This window comes from Camelina sativa, chromosome 19, assembly GCF_000633955.1.
Source record: "Camelina sativa cultivar DH55 chromosome 19, Cs, whole genome shotgun sequence".
Taxonomy (NCBI): Eukaryota; Viridiplantae; Streptophyta; class Magnoliopsida; order Brassicales; family Brassicaceae; genus Camelina; species Camelina sativa.
Window position 1 is genome coordinate 9,233,974 of NC_025703.1, and position 21,539 is coordinate 9,255,512.

At 33.4% G+C, this 21,539-nt stretch overlaps 6 protein-coding genes and 1 pseudogene across 6 annotated transcripts in view; 3 read left to right on the forward strand and 4 right to left on the reverse strand.

Moving 5' to 3' along the window:
• LOC109124822 overlaps window positions 1–910 on the forward strand; it is a gene marked incomplete in the record, with an annotated part of 8,930 nt that extends 8,020 nt beyond the window's left edge. Inside the window, 2 exon segments of the mRNA XM_019241598.1 lie at window positions 40–389; window positions 471–910. Coding sequence (XP_019097143.1) covers window positions 40–389; window positions 471–672 — 552 coding nt within the window.
• On the reverse strand, window positions 1,082–1,896 carry LOC104765682 (chorion class high-cysteine HCB protein 13-like). Its single transcript, XM_010489437.2, has one exon. It carries the CDS (start codon window positions 1,509–1,511, stop codon window positions 1,248–1,250), a length of 264 nt encoding a protein of 87 aa, XP_010487739.1. The 5' UTR covers window positions 1,512–1,896; the 3' UTR covers window positions 1,082–1,247.
• LOC104765683 (cytochrome P450 71B2-like) lies at window positions 3,940–6,269 on the reverse strand. The gene is made up of 2 exons (XM_010489438.2): window positions 5,297–6,269; window positions 3,940–4,752 (listed from the first exon to the last, which is right to left on the reverse strand). The coding sequence occupies exons 1-2, from the start codon at window positions 6,206–6,208 to the stop codon at window positions 4,138–4,140; spliced, it is 1,527 nt and encodes a 508-aa protein (XP_010487740.1). The 5' UTR covers window positions 6,209–6,269; the 3' UTR covers window positions 3,940–4,137.
• LOC104765685 (reticulon-like protein B9) lies at window positions 6,745–7,974 on the reverse strand. Its single transcript, XM_010489439.2, has 5 exons — window positions 7,786–7,974; window positions 7,502–7,682; window positions 7,272–7,413; window positions 7,105–7,174; window positions 6,745–6,998 (listed from the first exon to the last, which is right to left on the reverse strand). The coding sequence occupies exons 1-5, from the start codon at window positions 7,895–7,897 to the stop codon at window positions 6,829–6,831; spliced, it is 675 nt and encodes a 224-aa protein (XP_010487741.1). The 5' UTR covers window positions 7,898–7,974; the 3' UTR covers window positions 6,745–6,828.
• On the forward strand, window positions 8,819–11,075 carry LOC104765686 (L-Ala-D/L-amino acid epimerase-like). Its single transcript, XM_010489440.2, has 6 exons — window positions 8,819–9,265; window positions 9,419–9,529; window positions 9,797–10,013; window positions 10,143–10,476; window positions 10,561–10,622; window positions 10,749–11,075. The coding sequence occupies exons 1-6, from the start codon at window positions 8,834–8,836 to the stop codon at window positions 10,820–10,822; spliced, it is 1,230 nt and encodes a 409-aa protein (XP_010487742.1). The 5' UTR covers window positions 8,819–8,833; the 3' UTR covers window positions 10,823–11,075.
• Window positions 18,220–18,773, forward strand: LOC109130724 (non-specific lipid-transfer protein 2-like). The gene has a single exon (XM_019240629.1). It carries the CDS (start codon window positions 18,285–18,287, stop codon window positions 18,573–18,575), a length of 291 nt encoding a protein of 96 aa, XP_019096174.1. The 5' UTR covers window positions 18,220–18,284; the 3' UTR covers window positions 18,576–18,773.
• LOC104765687 lies at window positions 18,796–21,532 on the reverse strand (annotated as a pseudogene).

The window sequence follows — 21,539 nt, forward strand, 5'->3', positions numbered from 1 at the left end:
AAGTTTAATGAGCTCGGGGATATGTGTGAAAGAGGTGAGCTTGAGCCCGAAGCAGCTTATGAGCTTTTTAAGGAATTCGAAGATGAGATGGTAGTTCAGTATGGAGATCAAATGGAAGCTGAGGGTCCTCCCCAATTTGGTGAAACGGATGCTTCCGATAGGAATACCGACTTGGATGATCCCCCCGGTAAAGGCCCAATCCTCAGGTGGCAATCGAGGATAGTTTTTGCTCCTGGAGGCGATGCATGGCATCCAAAGAACAGGAAAGTTAAAATGTCTGTTACAGTGAAAGAGCTCGGGCTCTCAAAGCATCAGGCTCGAAGGCTAAGGGAACTTGTGGGGAAAAGATACCATTCGGGGAAAGACGAGCTTACAATCACCAGTGAGAGGTATATAACTATAAACTAAAGCTTTTTTTTTTTTTACGAGACAAGAATGTTTGATCATGAAATGTTTTTGTCCTGTCACAGGTTTGAACACCGAGAGGAAAACAGGAAAGACTGCTTGAGAACTCTTTACGGTTTGATAGAGGAATCTGCGAAAGCGAACAAGATTGCTGAGGACATAAGAACATCATATGTAAAACAGAGACTCCAAGCCAATCCAGCTTTTATGCAGAAACTACAAGCAAAGATGAGAAGGTCTAAAGAATCAGATGCCATCAGCGCCTGAAAAAAACCTTTTCCCGTTCAGCGCTTTTCTTCTTTGTCTCACCAAATAATCTCTAGGATCGTCTCTTTTTTGGCAATCAATTGATCCGGTACGGGTTTCGAATCCATGAAGAATCTTTGATGGTAACTCTTATTTTAGTTTATCAGATGAAGACATGAACCTTGGTTCTGCACCTGGTGTCTGTTAGGGCCCATGAGACTTAGTCAACGCTTTCTTAGAATTATGAATCTCTTCGAAGTTGGAAGATTAAAAGGTTTCAATATGGGATTTGGATATGTTTACTCTCTGGTTCAGAATGAAAATGACTGAAGAAAAAAATAAATTTTAGTATAATTTTTGTTTGGGGCTTATCATTAGATGTTTGTTCTGAATTTTTAATCGTCAGTTCATCAAATTAACAGTTTAACTGAAGATGGAATTGGAAAGAAATAGTATTTCTTTGTATATACAAGAAAAAACACAATCTATGCTTACACAGTACTACAAATAAGGGATCTATTTACATAACGATAATACGAAAGTAAAATGGTCCAATGTTCTGTGTTTTTTTTCCCGACGAAGACGAATGAAATTTCTCAACCTCCACCACAACCACCGCCCCCACAACCGCCGCCCCCACAACCGCCGCCCCCACAACCTCCGCCCCCACAACCTCCGCCACCGGTAGTGTTTGCCGAATTGGATTTGTTGTTGGAAACTCCATCGGCGCAAGAGAATAACATAGCCGAGAGGACACAACAGCCGATCAGAGCCAAGAACACAACATGAAACAGATAGCTAGCATCGAAATGTGTTGTTGTTGTAGCCATGCTCATTACATCTTCCAATTGTCTCACCATCTCTCTTTCTTTTAAGTTAATGTGGATGAGGTTAAGTTCTTTAACGTGAAAAGCTTTCCTACTATTTATAGCCGATAAATTCGTATAGTGGCCAATGACTTTTGATAAAATTATTCGTTGATTATACAGATTTACATTTAAATAAAAAGACTGCAAAATACCGAGTCACCCATTTTAGTCTATTATTCCCTTCTAATAAACACATTTGACTGCGTAATTCTGATTTAGATCCAGTATATATTATTAGTTGATGCTTTTATAATTTCAAATTGAAGTTCGAGTTGTGTCCTCTCGGCTATGTTACTTGAAGTTCTTTAGATCCAGTATATATTATTAGTTGATTCTTTTAATATACAAAACTTGAAGTTCGAGGCCAGGCTATATAAAAAAATTATATATGTTTATGGTTATTACCCTAAGAAAATTTGTAGTTTTTTTTTTCATTTTTTCTGTCAATATTGATAAATTACATACATAGTTCGTTTGTCAAAAAAAAACAAAAAACAAAAAACATATATAGTCTAGTTTAGGGTTTTTCAAGGAAATTAAACTTAGTTGAAATTAAATAAGGGTTTTCTGACCATTCTAAGTTCTAAACTAGGGTGAGAATAGACAACTACCGTGATATAATGTATATATTAAGTTATATATCAGCTTGATTTGCCTTGTAGGTTTTTCTTTTTAAATTTTTTGGTTTGCATTATAGTGGTTAATATTTTAAGTGATCGTTCATGACACTTGTTTCCAAAATACATAAGAAAATTATTGGACAAGTAATTTCGTCGAAATAATTATGTACTGCTTAATTATTTGTCATTGATAAATGATAAATGATAAATTAGGGAGGTTTTATCAAACAATCTAAAAAGAAGAAGAGAAATACCAAATTAACGGGTTTGGCCGCATGAGCCATGAGGAGGTAGTATAAAGACGCTCTCTCTTCTATCTCACGTGGACTCCATTTTTCTTGTCTGTACAAATTTGACTACAAAAATCAAATTCTTTTTTGGTTTTGGGTAACAAAAATAAAATTCTTATATCAAAGGACTTTCGATGTAAAAGCTTCGGAAAAAGTGTATTGATCCAATATAATCTTCAAAACGTGTATATGAATTATCTATGCAAAAAAATTATATGAAAAAGGGTATAGTCTTTTTTTTTTGTCAACAATATATCACTGCCAAAGATACCAAACTATCATCATCTTTTTACCAAAAGATATCAAACTGTTTGATTTAATAAGTGCCTAATTTTCTAACAAAATTATTTTAACAACAATACTATACCCCATATTTTGACGACGTAAACAGTGTAAACCGGCTAAGTTTCAAACTTCGATTTTTGGGTACAGTTCCATTCAGGTTTTCAGATCTTGGAATAAAAGGAAGATTGAGTTTTTGGGTCAGACTTCAGAGTAGTTGATGTCAAAGGGGAGATAAATGGTCAGGAAGTCTTCCATTTTTTTTGAGTTACAATTTGAGGATTTATTGGTTAAAATTAAAACAAAAGTTTAAACTCCTAATCATTATCAACATTGTCATTGTCTAAATCACAAAATATCTCTTTGACAATTTTGTAGGAAGACTTGTATCTATTTTAAAAGGTTTGGTATTTTTGGACAATTTTTTTGTATTTATCCATATAGATAAAGGGTGAAACGTTATTTTGATATATTCTAACCAATTTTGTCTTTCGCTTTCAATTTACTTTTTCTTTATAGAATGTATTTTATAGCTTAAGGAGATTATCTTTAAATATATCTTTCCATTTTGAATTTTGGCAAATATTTTTTAAAACTAAGATATAATAAGTATGAACATTGTTGTAAAAAAACAAAAAAAACGGGTTATAGCATTTTAGGAATGTGATAGTGATATAATATTTTAGAACCAATGAATATATATTTTATTGTTTCTCGATACATATATATTACCATCCTACTATATTAATTGAGAAATACAAATATGAAACTAACAGTAAAATATGTAAAAAATTACATTCAATTGTCATTAAAAAATTTAATTAAGATTAATTAATTAATTAAATAAATATAATTAATTAAAAATAAAAAACGCTGACAGATTAAAAATAAAAAAATCTAGAAAAGTAAAAAAAAATCTATTCAAATCAAAAATAATTTGTACTTGATTTTTAAAAAAAAAATTAACACCTAAGATTTTTAAAAAATACAGATAATTATTAGTTAAAAAAATATTTTCTCTCTCTAATAAATTTATGGACGAAAATTACTAATTTTTTTTAAAATATAAACCAATCAGAATTTCATCTAAAATTTTATATCCAAGTAGACAATAAAATTATTTTTAATAACTAGATTACGAAAATTTTATTAAGATTTCAAATTATGATTTTACTATCGTCTTTCTTTCATTTTATTTTATTTCAAAATAACTTTTTAAAGGAAATATAACAATAATTTTTCTTAGATTATAATTTCTTTTTTAAATGTTGATCTGTACATTATGTCTTGATACATTGATACATCCCTATATATTTCATAGGAAGTCTTAGCTTTTAGAATCGTACACTTTCAATGAAGACTATAAATACACAAAAGAACCGATAGATACTAACCAGTGGAACAATGCATCAAGCTTTTGTCTCATCAATGGTGTTGAACAGGCACAAGTAGTAGAGGTAATTTCTTGACAATGGTGAGATTACCAGCTTCTCCCATATCTATGTCTTCTTCACTTATCATTCCTTCAGGCAATCTCCAATCAAAGAAGTAAAGCAAATTCAACAGCACTAGTTCCACGGAAGCAATCGCCATTGGCATCCCAGGACAAATCCTTCTACCAGAACCAAACGGTAAGAGCTCAAAGTGTTGTCCCCTGAAATCTACGCAAGAATTAGTAAACCTCTCAGGAATAAAATCTTCAGGATCAGTCCAGCGATCGGGGCCACGTCCGATCGTCCATACGTTAAGTTGGATTTGCGTTTTTGGAGGAATATCGTAGCCTTGGATCTTGACGTGAGACATTGTTTCTCTTGGGAGCAGAAGAGGAAGTGCTGGGTGCAATCTAAATGTTTCCTTGATTATGAGCTTCAAATAATCAACTTTGTCAATGTCGTCTTCAGTGATTCTATCCCTTTCGAGCCCGAGGGTGTTTCGGATCTCTTCTTGTGCTTTTTTCATCACTCTAGGGTTTCTAGCAAGCTCTGTCATTGCCCAAATCATGGTTATTGCGCCTGTATCTACCCCCGCCAGAAATACATCCTGATCGTTAAGACATAATTAGTATAGAAATGAAACCAAAGAGGCTCCTCATTGTTTTAACTTTTGTGTTTGCATGACTGTAACTACGTTTTTGAAAAAGAAATATCTTACAAAATGTATACGCCAAATGCAAACATGATTTTCCAACCGTTTTCGTTTGCCATATGAGTTTACGGTTAGCAAAATTTTTAAATAAGTTAATTGGACCGTATACAATATATATAGTTAAAGGTTTGTTTGAAAAACGATACCTACTATAACACAGTAATTAAGTAAAATCAACCGTAGAGTAATTAACTTATATGGAGAACCAAGTTATTTAGCCCAACTAGGTTACGTTTAAAATAAAAACTTTTTATCACCCAAAAATAACATAGATTACTAATTTTTTTTCCCCTTTAAAAAAAAAAAAAAAAAAAAAGAGAGAGAATGAAAAATGAAGCAAGATTTGAGCTCTTAGCCGGAGCCCATAGAGTAGTCCTAGTTTTTTTTTTTCGAAAAAAAAAGAGAAAAGAAATATATGAAGCGAGAGTTGAGCTCTTACCATGAGGACTGCCTTGATATTATCAATGTTGAACTTGAAATAATCATTTTTTCCTTGTTTATCCATCATATCCAACAAGAGAGCAACAATATCCGCAGTAGAATCCACTGTTTTTTTACTTCCTGCTAAGTGATCATCAATCACATGTTGGTAAAAACCATCAAGCTCTTCAAACACTTTGTTTATCTTCTTGTTTCCTCCAAACAACCAATCTAAGAATCTCCCAATTGTACCGGGTAACAAATCAGAGCAAGTGAAACTACCTAGAACAAACAAGGCGTCACTCACAAGTTCCTCTATTCTCTCTTGATCGATTACGAAATCACTCTCGTTGAAGTTCTGTCCCAAGGCTACTCTACAAATGATGCTTGCTGTTAGAGAGAAAAAAGTTTTGCTTAGATCCACAGGAGATTGCTTGGAAGCTGATTGAAACAGTTTCTTCACCATGAAGTCCACTTCTTCCTCTCTGATATTCCTAAATGATTGAACCTTTTTAAGGCTGAAAAGCTCGATAACAGCGAGCTTTCGCATCTCTCGCCAGTACTCGCCGTACTGCGCAAAGCTGATGTCCTTAGAACAGTAGGAGAGTAAATCCGTGGTGACCGTTCTTGGTCGGTTGCAACATTTAACGTCATGAGTTTTGAGAACAACTTCAGCTGCTTCACTCGAGGATATCACAACCGTTGGAACAAGCCCTAGGCGAAGAAACATCACAGGTCCATATTTAATGGATAGATGATGAAAGCATCGGTGAGGCAATCCTGCGAACTGGTGTAAGTTTCCGATGATGGGAAGACTTGGAGGACCCGGAGGAAGATTCCATTTTGGGTTTTCTCTAATCTTTCTCATGAAAAAGATTAGTGACACAACAAAAGCAAGAAGCAGCAGTGAAACACATAGAAAGATAGCCATTTTCTTTTTTCCTCCTCTGTTTTTTGAGAGACGATGATGATGATGAGCTTATAGTTTTAGTCTTTGTAGATATAAGATAAGTCAAAGCAGTTGATAATGTAAAAAAACCTTCTAAATTAAGTGGCTGAGAGTTGAGACATAAATCACTATTTTGTCGTGTTTAATATATCACATGCAATGAGAATGTACGGTCCAATCGAAATAGAGATTCCGTCCATCTTCAAACGATAGCCGACTTTTTTTGTGTGGAATGTGGATTACAAACAAAAACTAGTTTGGATTTTAGTTTGATTTTTTTTTTCTATATTAAGAAAAAAGTCTATTGTAACCATAATTACTTAAGTTTACAGAATTTTACATAACATTGTCATATAACGATTCATATAGTGTTTAATTATGCATGGTTGAACACTATATAATGATTCAAAAGTGGATACTCTGTTTATTTCCTAGGCTATAGCTAGGTTCACATCATATCATTTGATGATCATCGATCAGATCTTAACTTCTTTTTCTCAGTACGTTAAACGCAGAACCAGTCAAAGATATGTACTTATATTAGTTTGGGTTGAAATTATATAGTAAATACAGTAATGATAAACAATTATAATGAAGAAGATTCAAGTAAGTTTCTTGTTTTTGACAGTTCCTCTTGGGATTTTGCTAAGAACATTCGAGTCGACTTTCCTGTAAAGCCTCCTCATCTTCCTCATCAACTTACCTGCCACTCTATCAACGGCATCCTCGTACATCTCATACATAACCGGCATCGTCTGCATGGTTACGAACCCTGAACAAAATGACGTACGATCATTAGTTATATATATTATTCGTTAGTTAAATAGAAATTAAATCTACAGTAGAATAAAGTTGAGTATAACTTATTAATTCTTTACCTACGAACAGAAGATTCACAAAGTTGAAATATGTCCCGATGATGGATAAGATATAAAGTGAGATCGTTGTCTGAATATATTGTAAACCAATTTAGAGGAAATATAATTAATACTAATAATTAATCCAAAAGTATGAATGTATAAAAATGATTCAAGGAATAGCTTACGAGAAAAAAGAGTGGAGGATCTCTTCCACAAGCAATGTCAAGAAGCTTAGAGAGGATTTGGTTGAATCTAACATGGAAGCTTGTTGCTAAATGTCTGAAAGAAGATTCGTCTAGGACCACTTCCGGTATTATTGGCCTTTCCCTGCATTGTATTATTTGATTAGGATTTCTCAAAAAGATTAAATCGAGAATTCGGAAAGATTAATTAATCAAAGATATCATAAACATACCAATTGAGAAAATCAGAAACAGTGGACCAGATGAAGAAAAGAAGCATGGAGGTCATGGAAGCATGACAAACTAAGGTTATGAAATTGTATTCAACTACTTCCATTAAGAACCATAAGAGGCTCACTCCTATCACCAATGTTGCAGCTATTTTCGGCTCTCTCCATAGCAAAATATCTGCAACTGTTAATCACAAATACTAACTGTTTAATTTTCACATACAAACTGAACGGCCAATACAACGTTTTACTGTTTTAGCAAAAGGGAGAGAGAGAGAGATAAATACCTTGACCACCACCAAATATAGAGTGAACTGATCGTTGACGACTAAAGAGCTTGGTTGTTTTATGGTACGTTCTTTCGTCTTCAGAATCCGAAGATCCTGAATATATCGGCATGATTTGATGGAATTTTGCTAAGAAAAAGATGAATGCGGTAAGAAAGAGGGAATGTAATAAAGATGGATTATGTAAAATTATTATGTTTTGCACTTGGAGTAGATGTGAAATTGCAACAAATATAAGAAGAAAGAGAGGTTCTAGACTTGGTAACAAAGGTAATAACAAACACATACTCAAGAAGCAAAGAATGGGAATGGTTTTGCCCTTCTTCCTTCTCCCATTCTATTTCTTCATCTTCATGTCTCTAATTAAACAATTCAAACGCCTCACATTATTTTATCATCTATTCTTGGCTTCTTCTTGCATATGTCATTATAGTAACTTTCTTCTTTTTATTCCCATGTTATTTTTGGTGTGTAATTTTTCTGGTATTTATTTGAAGAAAAAAAAAACACTTTACAAAAATAGATGAAATTTTAAAAAATATTTCACATTTGTCTTTTACTAAAAAATTTACTTAAATAAAGTAAAGTAGCCCTGGACATTTGGGTTTCCGAACCCGATCGGGTTCGGGTTTTCGGATTTTCGGGTTTAGGTATATAGAACCCGTTCGGGTTATTTGTACTTTTGGGTTGGGTTCAGGTATTACCAGTACGAGTTCGGGTTATTCGGGTATACCTGAACTCAAAAAAATAATGAACATAAAAAATTATTTTATTTTTTATTATTTTATAAATTTTAGAACATATATATATAAATATTTAACGTTTCATATTACGACACATTACGACAAAGAAACTAAAATGGCAAAATGGTTTATAGATTTTTGGTGGACGAAGAAATCAAGGTACTGGGTTCAATTGTCCGCATTTTTATAGATTTTTGGTGGACGAAGAAATTTAATTAAAAAATAAATTGATAATTAAAATATAAGAATTTCAAAAGTGAGACTATTTAAACCCTAAATTAGTTCTAAAGGCCTAAAAAAGCAAAATGTTTTCGATAGTATCGTCTTCTTCTTCACTCGTCAATTCAAGTTCAACCCTTAAATTCCAAAATTCGCGGAGATCTCCGATCCCTGTTATGTCGGCGGCGTATGGATTCAAAACCCTGATGGAGAATTTCACGGTAAGGGTGCGTGAAGCAGAGAATCGAGAGCTGAACGTGCCTCTGATCTCACCTTTCACGATCGCTTCCTCACGGCTTGATTCGGTCAGTAACGTTGCGATTCGTGTCGAGCTTGGAGATGGGTGTGTCGGCTGGGGAGAAGCTCCGATTTTGCCGTCGGTAACGGCGGAGGATCAGATAACGGCGTTGGTAAAAGCGCGGGAAGCTTGTGAGTTCATGAGGGAGTTACCGGAGATGAGACTTGGTGGTGTTCTTCATGAGATCGGGAGATTACTCCCTGGTCATCAATTCGCCTCTGTAAGCTCAGTTACACATTAATTGTGATTTAAGCATTCCTAAAAAAGCTTGAATTTTTAAGTTCAAGTTTGGGAATTTTGGGTTTACTACATTTGGCTTTGATCTTGCTCACAAGGAAGAATAAAATAAGTAAAGTTCTGAAATGGGGTTTAGGTAAGAGGTGGGATGGAGATGGCTATGATTGATGCAGCAGCTAAGAGTGTAGGAGTGCCATTGTGGAAACTATTTGGTGGAGCTTCAAGTACTATTACCACCGACATTACAGTTCGGTTCTTACCTTAGCTCATTTGCTGGTACAATTCTCTGTTTTATTTTCTGTGTGACTCGTAAAGTTTATACTTACTGAGAGCTGCTCCAAAAGTAAAATAACAATTGAGTCTTACTTAGATTATATGTGTTAACTCTGCACTTATAGGTTTTGAGTTGTTTGTAGAATGTTAATTTTTTTTTGAAAACTACTCAAGTATTGAATGTTTGTGTGTGTTTTCATAGATGTGGGTCTTAATGATGTTTGTGTTGGTTTATGCTCAGATTCCGATAGTTACTCCGGCGGAAGCTTCGATTTTGGCTCTTAAGTATAGGAAACAAGGTTTTGAAACCTTGAAGCTCAAGGTGGGGAAGAATCTTAAGGCTGACATAGAAGTTCTCCAGGCTATACGTGCAGTCCACCCTACTTGTTCCTTCATTCTAGATGCCAATGAGGGTTATCAAACAGAGGAAGCTGTTGAAGTTCTCCAGAAGCTTCATGGTAAAAAGGTTTTATGAATCATTTGTGGATCTTCTCTTTTAGGTCTTGAACGCTAGAGGTTTTTATAAGGATATTGTTAGCGGACCTTTCTCGAACAAAACCTAAAGTATTGTGATTTTTTTTGCCCAGAAATGAAGGTTACACCGGTTCTCTTTGAACAACCCGTCCACAGAGACAATTGGGAAGGTCTCAGTCACGTGACTCGAACTGCAAAGAACAGATTTGGAGTCTCTGTTGCAGCAGATGAGAGTTGCAGAGACTTGACTGATCTCAAGAAAATCATAGAAGGTGGTATCGTAGATGTTGTTAACATCAAACTCGCCAAAACCGGAATCCTCGAGGCCCTCGAGGTAATTGAATTGGCTAGATCATCTGGAATTGAGCTTATGATAGGGGGAATGGTTGAGACCAGACTAGCAATGGGTTTCTCTGGTCACCTTGCTGCAGGCATTGGGAGTTTCAGGTATATTTAATATGTAAACACCACATTTCTTGCTAATGTAACCATCACCATCATAAATCTAGCAAGTTGAGATGTAATTTACAGATTCATCGACTTAGACACTCCACTTCTACTGGCTGATGATCCTGTTCAAGGTGGCTACAGAGGTAATAGTCTCTAGTTTCTTCATCTTGCATAATTACCTGTTAAAGGATGCATGACTTGTAGCTCCTTCTTGCATCTTTCATTGTTCAAACATAAACTAAGTCTAATACTGGTGGTTTTGTTGGCAGCGTCGGGTGCTGTCTACGAGTTTACAGATGAAGGCGGTCACGGAGGATATCTTCAGTGGAATGATCTTGCTTAGTAAATTTCCTTCAGTCTACTTAGGCCCCTTATCTTTATCTTATAGTATGTCGATCTCAAGTTTAATGATGGTTTTTGGGTTTGATGCGGCAATTAGACATTGGTCCTGAATTTTGTTGTTTGTGTTAGAATGGCTGTATGTAGGAGCATTGTAGCTTTTGTAATCTACAAGCTTTGTAACTTTTTTGCCCCCAAGAGTACCAAATATATGTAGGATGATGATTCATCTCATTGAGTTGTGTCTGAAACACATACATATACACACAAAACGAATTCACAGAGCTTGTAAATCACAATAAGTTGTTTCTATTTCGATGTGGGCAAAAATGTTTAACCTGCGGCTGTTATAATTTCTTCATTGGTTTTTTCACTAGCAGAGTGTTTTTTGTTTTGTCAAAATTGGTAGGTGTAGTGGTGGTGAGTGTGACGGGTGCGGCGTGAAAATCTTAATAGATGTAGATTTCTGTTAAAGTTCCAATTAAATAATTGGACTATCTATTTTGTTTTAATAATTATAATTTATATCAAAATTGTCAATAGCCACAGGTTTATTATTATACAATAATTTTGTTTAAAATTATACTAGATTTTGACTCGCACGTATGTGCGGAATTGATTTCAAGAATTAAAGTTATTTATCAGGTCTACAATATATTATGTATGTGTGAAATTATGTTTGTAAACATATTTTTAACAAATATTATTAACATTTATAATCTAAACTCGTACCAGTACAATATTCTATTTGTTTTATGCAAAAAGTAGGATCAGGTCAGTTTTGTTATTGGCAGAAACAACTACATTAAAAAATAAGCGAAAATTATGTTTATTTCTGGACAGAAAAACTCGTCACGTCCCATACATGTTATGTTTTTTCTATCTTATAATTGTGGTTTTGGATCAAAATTGATTTCACCATAACATTTGGATCGACACGATGATGGATCCAAATCAAATGTGAATCGAAGTGATCGGTTATAAAGATTAACCAAATTGGATTACCTAAATTGTCTAGTTGGGAAAACCCACATTGATAGGCCTACCTCGTAACGATTTTGCTATTTTTACTCGTAAAAAACCGGTTCTCCAAAAACCACATGAGCAATATCTGCATTTGTCTTGCTGAATTTGCAAAACCCGTGGGTAACAGACGTTTCAAAAAACAATTCTAATCTATAAATATGTCTTTTTTATTTATTATCCAAATATTAATTAAAAATAACTTCAAGTTAATTGTCCAAACTGGATGGAAGTTGTATACAAACGTAATTTCTGACACTAATGATCTATAAAATATGTTTAAAGAGATCGGGTAAGATTATTTTCTGTTTTGATAGTCTCAAACTCTGTAATTTTTAAACATACCCAATTTTTGAAACAATTGTCCTAAAATAGGTATTTATCCCTTCCAAAGTTGTACTTACTCAAATTACATTTTGAAAATTAAATATAGCTATATATATATATAATATTTTCAGCATATTACGTACCCAAAATTTTATAGATTAATGTGGAAAAAGAATCGAAACTCGTTTAAGTTTCACTTTTTTCACAAGAAAATTCCTGAAGTCTTGTTTGGGAGAAACCCAAACATAATTTATATATCATATTGTAGTTTGACTTATTTATTCTTATTGAAAATAGCATATTTCATAGTATATCTAACTATATATCATATGATATCCTTTATTCATTGGTATTTATTCATGAAATTTATCCTTATGCATTATCACAGTTACAGTAATTATGGCTGTTCAAATCTAATTAGGGAGATTATATGAAATCGCATTATATGGTTCACGAAGATTAGGGGATTCTTTCTTTTTAGTTGGTATGATAAGTTCTACTTATGTGGTAGAATTAAATTTGATTTCCTTATATTATTTGAATTTACAATTATCTTTCAAAATTTGCTTTAAGATTATTTGTTCCTATCAGTTTCTATAGGCAATTCTAGCCATATGTTTTCTTTTGTCTGATCGCCACAATTTAAATAGCTTACAAATTAAATGAAAAGAAACAAAAATGTGAATTTACAATTCAAATTTTTTTAATAAAATATATTATTAACATTTTGATTTTTTATACCACACATATATATATACCTACGGTATATGTGGGGATGGATAAACAAATCTAATATATAATTAGATGTTTTCCTCTATATATAAAATCTAAACACAATCAATTAGTGTAATTGTTTAGAATCAATAACTTCTTCATGTTTCTCTTTCACATCATATGTAGTAACAACATTTGTTCTTTTTACCGCCTGCAAACATATATAAGTACTAGATTAAGACCCGTGCTCAACACGGGTTGAAATTTATTTTATTTATATTGTAATTTTATATAAAATATAATTTATGTGATTGTTTTTAAAAGTTTTTTTGGGATAAAACATTATGTAATAAAATCATATGCTAAATATGATGTCTTTAAAAAAGACACTTATTTTGTAAATTTTATATTGTTAATGATTCTAGATAAGTACATGTGCTATAACAATGGTTAAATTTTATTTTATACAAAATTTTGAATATTTTATATTTTAAAATAAAATTTTAATATGTTGTATTAGTTTATATATGTGAAGTTATTTCAACAATGTGTATTCTACATCATGTCTTGAATGTCATTATAAAACATAATTTTGTAAATTTGGTTTTTTAAAAGCGAGTTATTATATTATGAGTAATTTAATATATTGTTATATATTTTTTTAATATACTTGGTTTCTTGGAATTCTTTCATATTATAGTGACATATTATTGACATTGCTATAACAAATCAATTTAGAGTGTTTATAGTTTCTAACTTTTATATCAAGTTTCAACATTTTAAAAATATTTCAAAATAAATTATTTAATGTTTATTATATAATATAAAATTATAAAATTCAACAAAAAAAATATGAAATTGAATTTAAATATTTAAGTTTTGACCCGTTACTCAGTAATTTTTTTTAATTCAATAGATATTATTTTTAAAGAATAATATTACTAAAGCTTGAATATTTTATAGATTGAACAATTTATATTTGTTTTTAAAAATTCAACTTATGGTATATCCGGAAATAAAATTATTTTTTAATTATAATAAATAATATGATAATTTATTTGTTATACAAAATAGACTCATATATAAAAATGAGAGGTGAAGTATAATGATAGTTAAAAAATTAATATGTTAATTTAGATATCAAAAGATTTTCTTTGATGAATAATTTAATAAAAGAAATTAATATGGTAAGTTAGATGATATAAAATAATTTTTTAGAATATTCTCTTTAAGATTTTTGGAAACAACATGCTCTAGTAATAACATCTTCTGAAAATAAATTAAGCTTGCACCTAATATTTAACTTGTAACCAATTAATATATAACCTATTTGTAACCAACTTATTAAAATTATTTAGTCTACAAAACAATGTTATGTACTTTCGTTTTATAAAGGAGATTATTAAATCATGTGTGGCTAAAAAATATTAAATTCATTCATATATTGGTACCTTCATGTATCTATTGTCTTGTTATTCCACCAACCTTTATGTTCTTGACCTATATTTAGAAAGTTTAGATAACCATTATAATATTTTGTGAAAATTAGCATCTATTATACTCTCTAAATAATAAAGTTTAAACTTCTGACCTTGTATTAGCTGGAGGCAACTCCTTATGGTTCTCCACCGATGTGAACTTCAAGCCCTACATAAAAAACACATCGTCGCTATTAGTCAAAAGAACAAACAATTATATACTAAAAGAGAGATTAAACTGAAAAAAAAAAAGATTTAACAAAGAAAACAAAATAAAGAACATCCTGTTTTACTTTTTCGATTTGATATTTTGTAGTAAATCAAAGTTCTCTTTCGTTTGAGAGTAAGTTTGTGTTTTGGAGTAAAAGAGATTTGAGAGTTTTTTTGAATTGAAGATGATTACTGCAATATTTATACAAAAAAAACAAAAGTTGGCCGATTCATAGATATTTTTTAGTTTTGATAAGAATAAATCTTTATACAATCTTGCTATTACTTAATATTTGGTTTCACTGATGGAATATTTTCCTAAGATTATGAGTATTATCTAAATCATATTATTAATATAAATATGAAAGTTTGTTTGAAAAACACAGGTTGTCTAATAATTTGGTAATATTACCTTGTTATTAGGTTGCAAGTTATACGGATTTGGAAACAATACATGAATTTCGCATCTCATAAATGTTGCAATTTGAATTATCGATGATATGAAGAATATGTTTAGTATTTTGATCTTGTAGTTATAGTAGATATTAAATATATGAGATTTTGAATATATGATCTATATTATTTTCGACTAAAAAAGATGTTGAACCCGTTTGGATTATTTCCTCATTCGAATATATTTGCGTACTCAAGATTTGAAGACCAATGATTTGAAATTAATTATTTAGATATTAGGTAAGGTAGTTTGCAATTTTTAGGGATGCTGATTTTATTATGTTTTTCCTAATCTAATAAATCTTTCTGCTTTTTATGGTAGGATTTAATTGCACACGATTTTTATGTGTTAGTATCATTTAATTTTTGTTCAGCTATTATAACTAAGGACTATCAATCTGTTTGGCTCCAATTAATATCAATCTGTTTCGCTTCAAGAATTACATATCTTTATTCTAATTTGAGTGGCATTTCATTGTAATAATCTCTAACCCTATGTCTTTTTATTAAAAAAATTTCTCTTTTAATAGTATAGATTTGGAAAATTATTTTTAAAAAAGTCAGCAATCTACAAAATAATTGTTTCTAACAAATGTGATTCTCCTTCTTTTTATTTTATTTTCTGCATTCTTTCTAGTTTCTACAAACCAACAACTAAAAACCACAATTTTTTTTCTTCTAAAAGTCAACGGAAAAAATAACACTACTACATTTCTGCCTAATTATATACTTTACTCCTTATGTGTGTATTAATGTATATATTACATGACATATTTCATACGCTAGAACTATAAAAACATTTATATAAATATATATTTTACCTCTAAGGAGAGCAATAATAACAAACGGAAATTACTCACTAGGCGTGAGGATCTTAAAGCTATCACGATCGATGTTTTGGACCCACCGTCCCAGCTTCTTACTCGATCAATACTATTTTTTTAGCCTTGTTTCTCTGTGGTGATCTTTTCATACTTCAAACCTCAAAGTCGAAGACACATGTTTGTATGAGCTTCAACAACAACAACCAACCAACGTGTGAACATATTTTATGTGAGCTACACACCAAACATTGCATGTTCTCCATTTAGTTTTATGTTTCCGCAAGTGGTCTTAATTGGGTTATGATAAATGAATCTAATACCTCTACTCTCTATATAATATATATCTAGTTACATATTACTTACATGCATAATTTCTTTTTATTGCCATTCTTATATATTACTAGTACCAAACAAATGTAAATATAAAATTTATAAATTCATTTCATATTGTTCGTTTGTATTTTACATTATAGTATTATTTCATCCAAAGACAAATCTAATCGCACCACACACAAAAATAAACATGGGTTGAGTTGTTGTACTCCAATAGTTTTGCAATTTTTTCGTGAACAATCGTTTTACATGGATGGGAATATGAGATGTACTCTTCTTGGTCGTTTAGCTATTTATCTTCTGTTTGTAGCTTTTATGAATTGTTATGAATGCCATTTTGCAAAATCTTGTTACCACAGGAAATACAATAGCTAATCTTCCATATAAATGTTACACCAAAAAGAATATGATCTGTTCATTAAAATTACTATAACTGTGCCAAAAGAAAAAAAAAAAAAAAGAATGTTCAATGAGTGATTGTGGCAATGATTATTCACACGTATCCCCAAACGCACGCTTCATCTCAAAATCATCATTTTGTATATAAAATTACTAGTAATTGATTGTTATGTTGTTTTACTTTTAATTAGGTTTAGACATTTCCATACCATATGCATATTTCTCCATCATCAGGACGTTAAAAGGAGACGGCAATAAATATTGGGACGACACAAGTACCATCACCGAAAAGTCCTCTTCGCCTCCTAAGTCATCCACTTCGACCCTACCTTCTTTTTTTCTTTTGTTAAATTCCTTTTTCTATAAACCCATATTATAAAAAAAAAATATTCATTATATTGATGAATATATCTTACTTGTTGTGCGCTTTTTTAGTGAAAATATTCAAAATATTCAATCTTATCAATTAGTTACTTTTTGGTCCACAAATAGAGAGAAGTTTATTTATAGTTTTCTAAATATTTAATCTCAATTTGTGGTGCTACTTCCACTAAAAGAAAAAAAAAGGAGGGAGCAAAAAGTAAGCACCAATACAATGAATAAAAGACTAAAAACGTTGACGAGAAAAAAATCACTAAAAACAAATGAATATAGTTAAGAAATCAGTAACCTCATTATTCGAATTCTTTCCCCCATTTACCTATTAATGTCTTTTTTTTTTTTGGACAAACAATCACTAGGGTTCTTGTCCACAATATTTATATTTTTTCATTTTATTTCGTTTATTTCTACGCAATGTTTAAATTAGTCTGGTCACGTGGGTAGAAATAACATAGTCTACGATGAGAAACCCCGCATTGATACTCTTTAGATATTCCACCAGCCTATTGGATNCATAGTCTACGATGAGAAACCCCGCATTGATACTCTTAGATATTCCATACACGTATAATAATAGGCCGCACTATAAGCAAGTGCATAATAATAGTTTGAAAAATATCTGTAATTGTAATCCATATACGTATGTACTTCTTAATAAAAATATAGAAACTACTAAATAAAGTAGAATAAAATAAGAAAAAGCGTTTCACTTTCCCACTCTAGAAATAGGAAGAGATTACACACACAAAAACCACAAACACACCAAAACACNTTTTATTTTGTTTATTTCTACGCAATATTCAAAATATATATTAGCTCAACAGTGATGATTTACAAATCGTATTCCAGCCCGTTTAAATCTGGATGACATGCATGATAACAACATTTGTAAAAACTATTACTCAAGAAATTAGACCCATTGCAGCATCTACAACACAATAAAATCACCACGAACTGCTCTACTATCTAATTAAAATTTTAAATTAAGTTGCATCCATAGTCTGGTCTGGTCAGGTGGGTAGAAATAACATAGTCTACGATGAGAAACCCCGCATTGATACTCTTAGATATTCCATACACGTATAATAATAGGCCGCACTATAAGCAAGTGCATAATAATAGTTTGAAAAATATCTGTAATTGTAATCCATATACGTATGTACTTCTTAATAAAAATATAGAAACTACTAAATAAAGTAGAATAAAATAAGAAAAAGCGTTTCACTTTCCCACTCTATAAATAGGAAGAGATTACACACACAAAAACCACAAACACACTAAAACAAACTTCTATCAACTCAAAATACAAACAAAAGAAAGAAAAATGGTGATGATGAAGGCCACATGGGTTTCCGTTTTTGCCCTCGCGGCGGTCCTCTTAGTGGTCCTACTTCCCGCGGCTGAATCCGTGACATGCTCGCCAATGCAACTAAGCCCATGTGCAGCGGCGATAACGTCGTCTTCTCCACCATCGGCGTTGTGCTGTGCTAGGCTCAAAGAGCAGAAGCCATGCCTATGTGGTTACATGAGAAACCCTAGCCTCCGTCGCTTCGTAAGCACTCCCAACGCTCGTAAAGTCTCTAACCATTGCAGACTCGCCATCCCAAGGTGTTGAATAATCAAAGAACCGTTTGATGTTTATGGTCATTCAGAATGACTCATTCTATATATGCTATGAGTTTTACTTTTGTTGTGTGTGTGTTTAAGGATGTTATTAAGTATTGTAGTAGAGTTAAGTAAGTTGTACGCTTCGCGAATAACAATGTGTGGTGATGCTTTGTACGCATCTTATTTTTAATTTTTGCTTATCTTATTCTGGTTGTTGTTGATATAGGTTGGCGTAATAATTAGATAATATATTTCATAAACACAAAAGAATCAATTATGGGTACATGAAAATCACTGTACAAAAGAACACACCAACCAGTCTGGTCTGAGACACAAACTCCAACTAGTTAGTAGTTAGTACTCATAAGAGAAAATCTACGATTTCGACTGGTTTCGCTGCACTTGCATCCTTGTCAGATCGTCGTCGTGATCTATGCTTACTACTTTTCTCTCCATTTTTCTTTTTCGTCTTCTTCTCTCTTTTCTCGAGCTCTGTTCTTTGATCCCTGAATCAAGACTTCTCTCGTGGTTGTCTTTTTCTCTTTCCTTCTCCTTCCCTTTCCCCATTAGAGCTGTCTGGATCGCACGAGACAGAGGTTCATCATTAATACTAGCGTCTGGCTTCATCTTTAAGTCATCTCCATCGTCCAGTTTCACCACTACAGGTCTCGGTTTTGATTGGTTCATCTTCTTCTTGAGGTTAAATGAGTCCGCTGATATCTCATTCGCTGGTGGGTAATCGTTCAGCGTGCTGTTATTGCCATTGCTATCATTGTGGTCTTCGCTCTTCTGAGAGGAAAGGTAGTACAGGCCAAGGCGTTTTCTGTGTTCCGCAAGTAAGGATGCAGATTCAGGCGGATGGGATGAAGATGATGAGACTTCTTGTTGATCACTGATTCTAAGTTTAGCAACAGAGAAGCTGATTTTCTCTGAGGATGAAAACGAATTCGAATTTGAGTCCACAACTGGTTTGAGAAATTCTACGCAAATCTCTTGTAGATCTTCAAGATTCTCTTTCAGCCCTAACCCATCCGGCAAGGGAACTTTTTCCTGTGCAGTTAAAGAAACAGGGCCAAGCTCCTCTGAGAAGACATCTTCCATGAATGCTACAGCTCTAGAAGCCTCTATTTCACTCCCTTGGGCTGTTACTTCCTCGGCTATTTTGTGCTTTATCATACCGGTGAATCCTAGAACGTTCTTAGCTCTCTCTTGCACTTCAACGTCCAGGGTCCCAGACAACGACCACAGCCCTAGCTCAATCATATTCACCAGACTCGATATAGATTTATATGTGAAAGCATTCACCGGTGAAGAAACAGAGCTAGTAGACTCCTCAACCAAGGGCGAGGAAGTGGATTCCTGGGCTGAGAAGTACGCCTTGAGACTGAAGACGAGAACTTTGAAAGTGGAATGTATGTAGATTGCTCTAATTGAAGGCGGTAAGAGTGACGTACGTGGTTTCAGAAGCGCCTCTGCAATGTCATAAGAAGTCTTAGAGAATACGACATATTCCCCTGAAGCCCAAGCAGCAGCAGACAATATAGGGTGCAAGAACTGATTACCAAGCAATGCAGGATCAATAAGCAGTGCTCGAGAAATTCTAACTAGCTCCGGTCTAGCATCTTTGACCCTCATACCAATATCAATCAACTGATGCCCAATTTCTTGCCCTCTTTGACAATATGGGATTCTAGCCATCTCACCTAGAAGAGACAAATACCAATCAAAGTCAACTATGATCTCATATGAGTTCCGGGAGCATGCGAGTAGAACGGAAGCTATAACCTCGTTGCAGAACAAATGATCAGACTTAAGAGCATAATTCATAAGAATACGGGAGATCTCAGACACATTATCTTCATTCACCATTGCCATTAAAAGATGCAAAGCCTCAAGTTTAACATTTGGATCCTCATCGCTCAGAGCCTTGACGACAGCTTCTTTGTTCTCCAAAACTGCCCATAAATGCTTTGGAGCAACAATCGACAAGGCATGAAGACCAAGATACTTGAGATTCGGATCATCGTCCACAAGAAAATCCCTAATCTTTGCAACCGCAAGTTTCAAAGCTGTTTCCTGATCGCTCAAGCTACTCACTACTGTTCTAATACACTCAAATAGCAAAGACTTTCCCACGTTCCTCCTCATATGTTCACAGATAGGATCAGCCACTTTCTTCGCCAACCTAGGCTCGATCGAAGCCAGCTTAGCAAATATTTTAAGAACCTTAATCAGAACCCAATTGTTCCTCGAATCAACCAGAATCTTGAAAAACTCAGGAGCTAAAGGAAGATAAGATCTGGGATCTTTTGTGGTGAGTTCACAGAACACTCCAACCACAGCTGACAAAATATGAGGATCAGAGCTCTCCAGATTCTCAACAAGACGCTTGAAACACACCTTAACAGCATCAGGGTACTTATCAAAAACCCTCAAAACCACACCTATAGCTTTCTTCCTAACAAAAGCCTTACTACTCCCCAAGAGCGTAAAAACCTCAGAAGTTAAATCCCTAGCTAGATCATCAGTTCCAACCCTAGACAAACACTCCAGCGCTAGACTCACCTCGTATTCATTCGAACTATTCAAATCCTTCCGGAGCTGGTTCGTGATCAGAAGCAGAACCGGCGTCTGATCGTTGAACGACTGAGCAATGGCGTGGTAACCGATCCTCTTATCCCCAAATCGAGACGACGACACGACCTCTACGGCGTGGAACGCTGCCCAGGACATATCGACGCCGTGGAGTGCGGCGAGGTAGGATAGTTTCTGTAACGCGATGGATTTCGTGGAGAGATCCGTCAATTTGATCTCGCGGCGGATTTCGTCTAGGGATTTAGATATGAAAGAGGAATCTCCGTGTAGCTGGAGACGTATACCTTTGATGAGATCCTCGAGGCTTCGCTGGAACAAGCTGTACATGAGCGAATTTGAAGACGCCATTTGATAGGAAATGAGAACGAATCCGGGG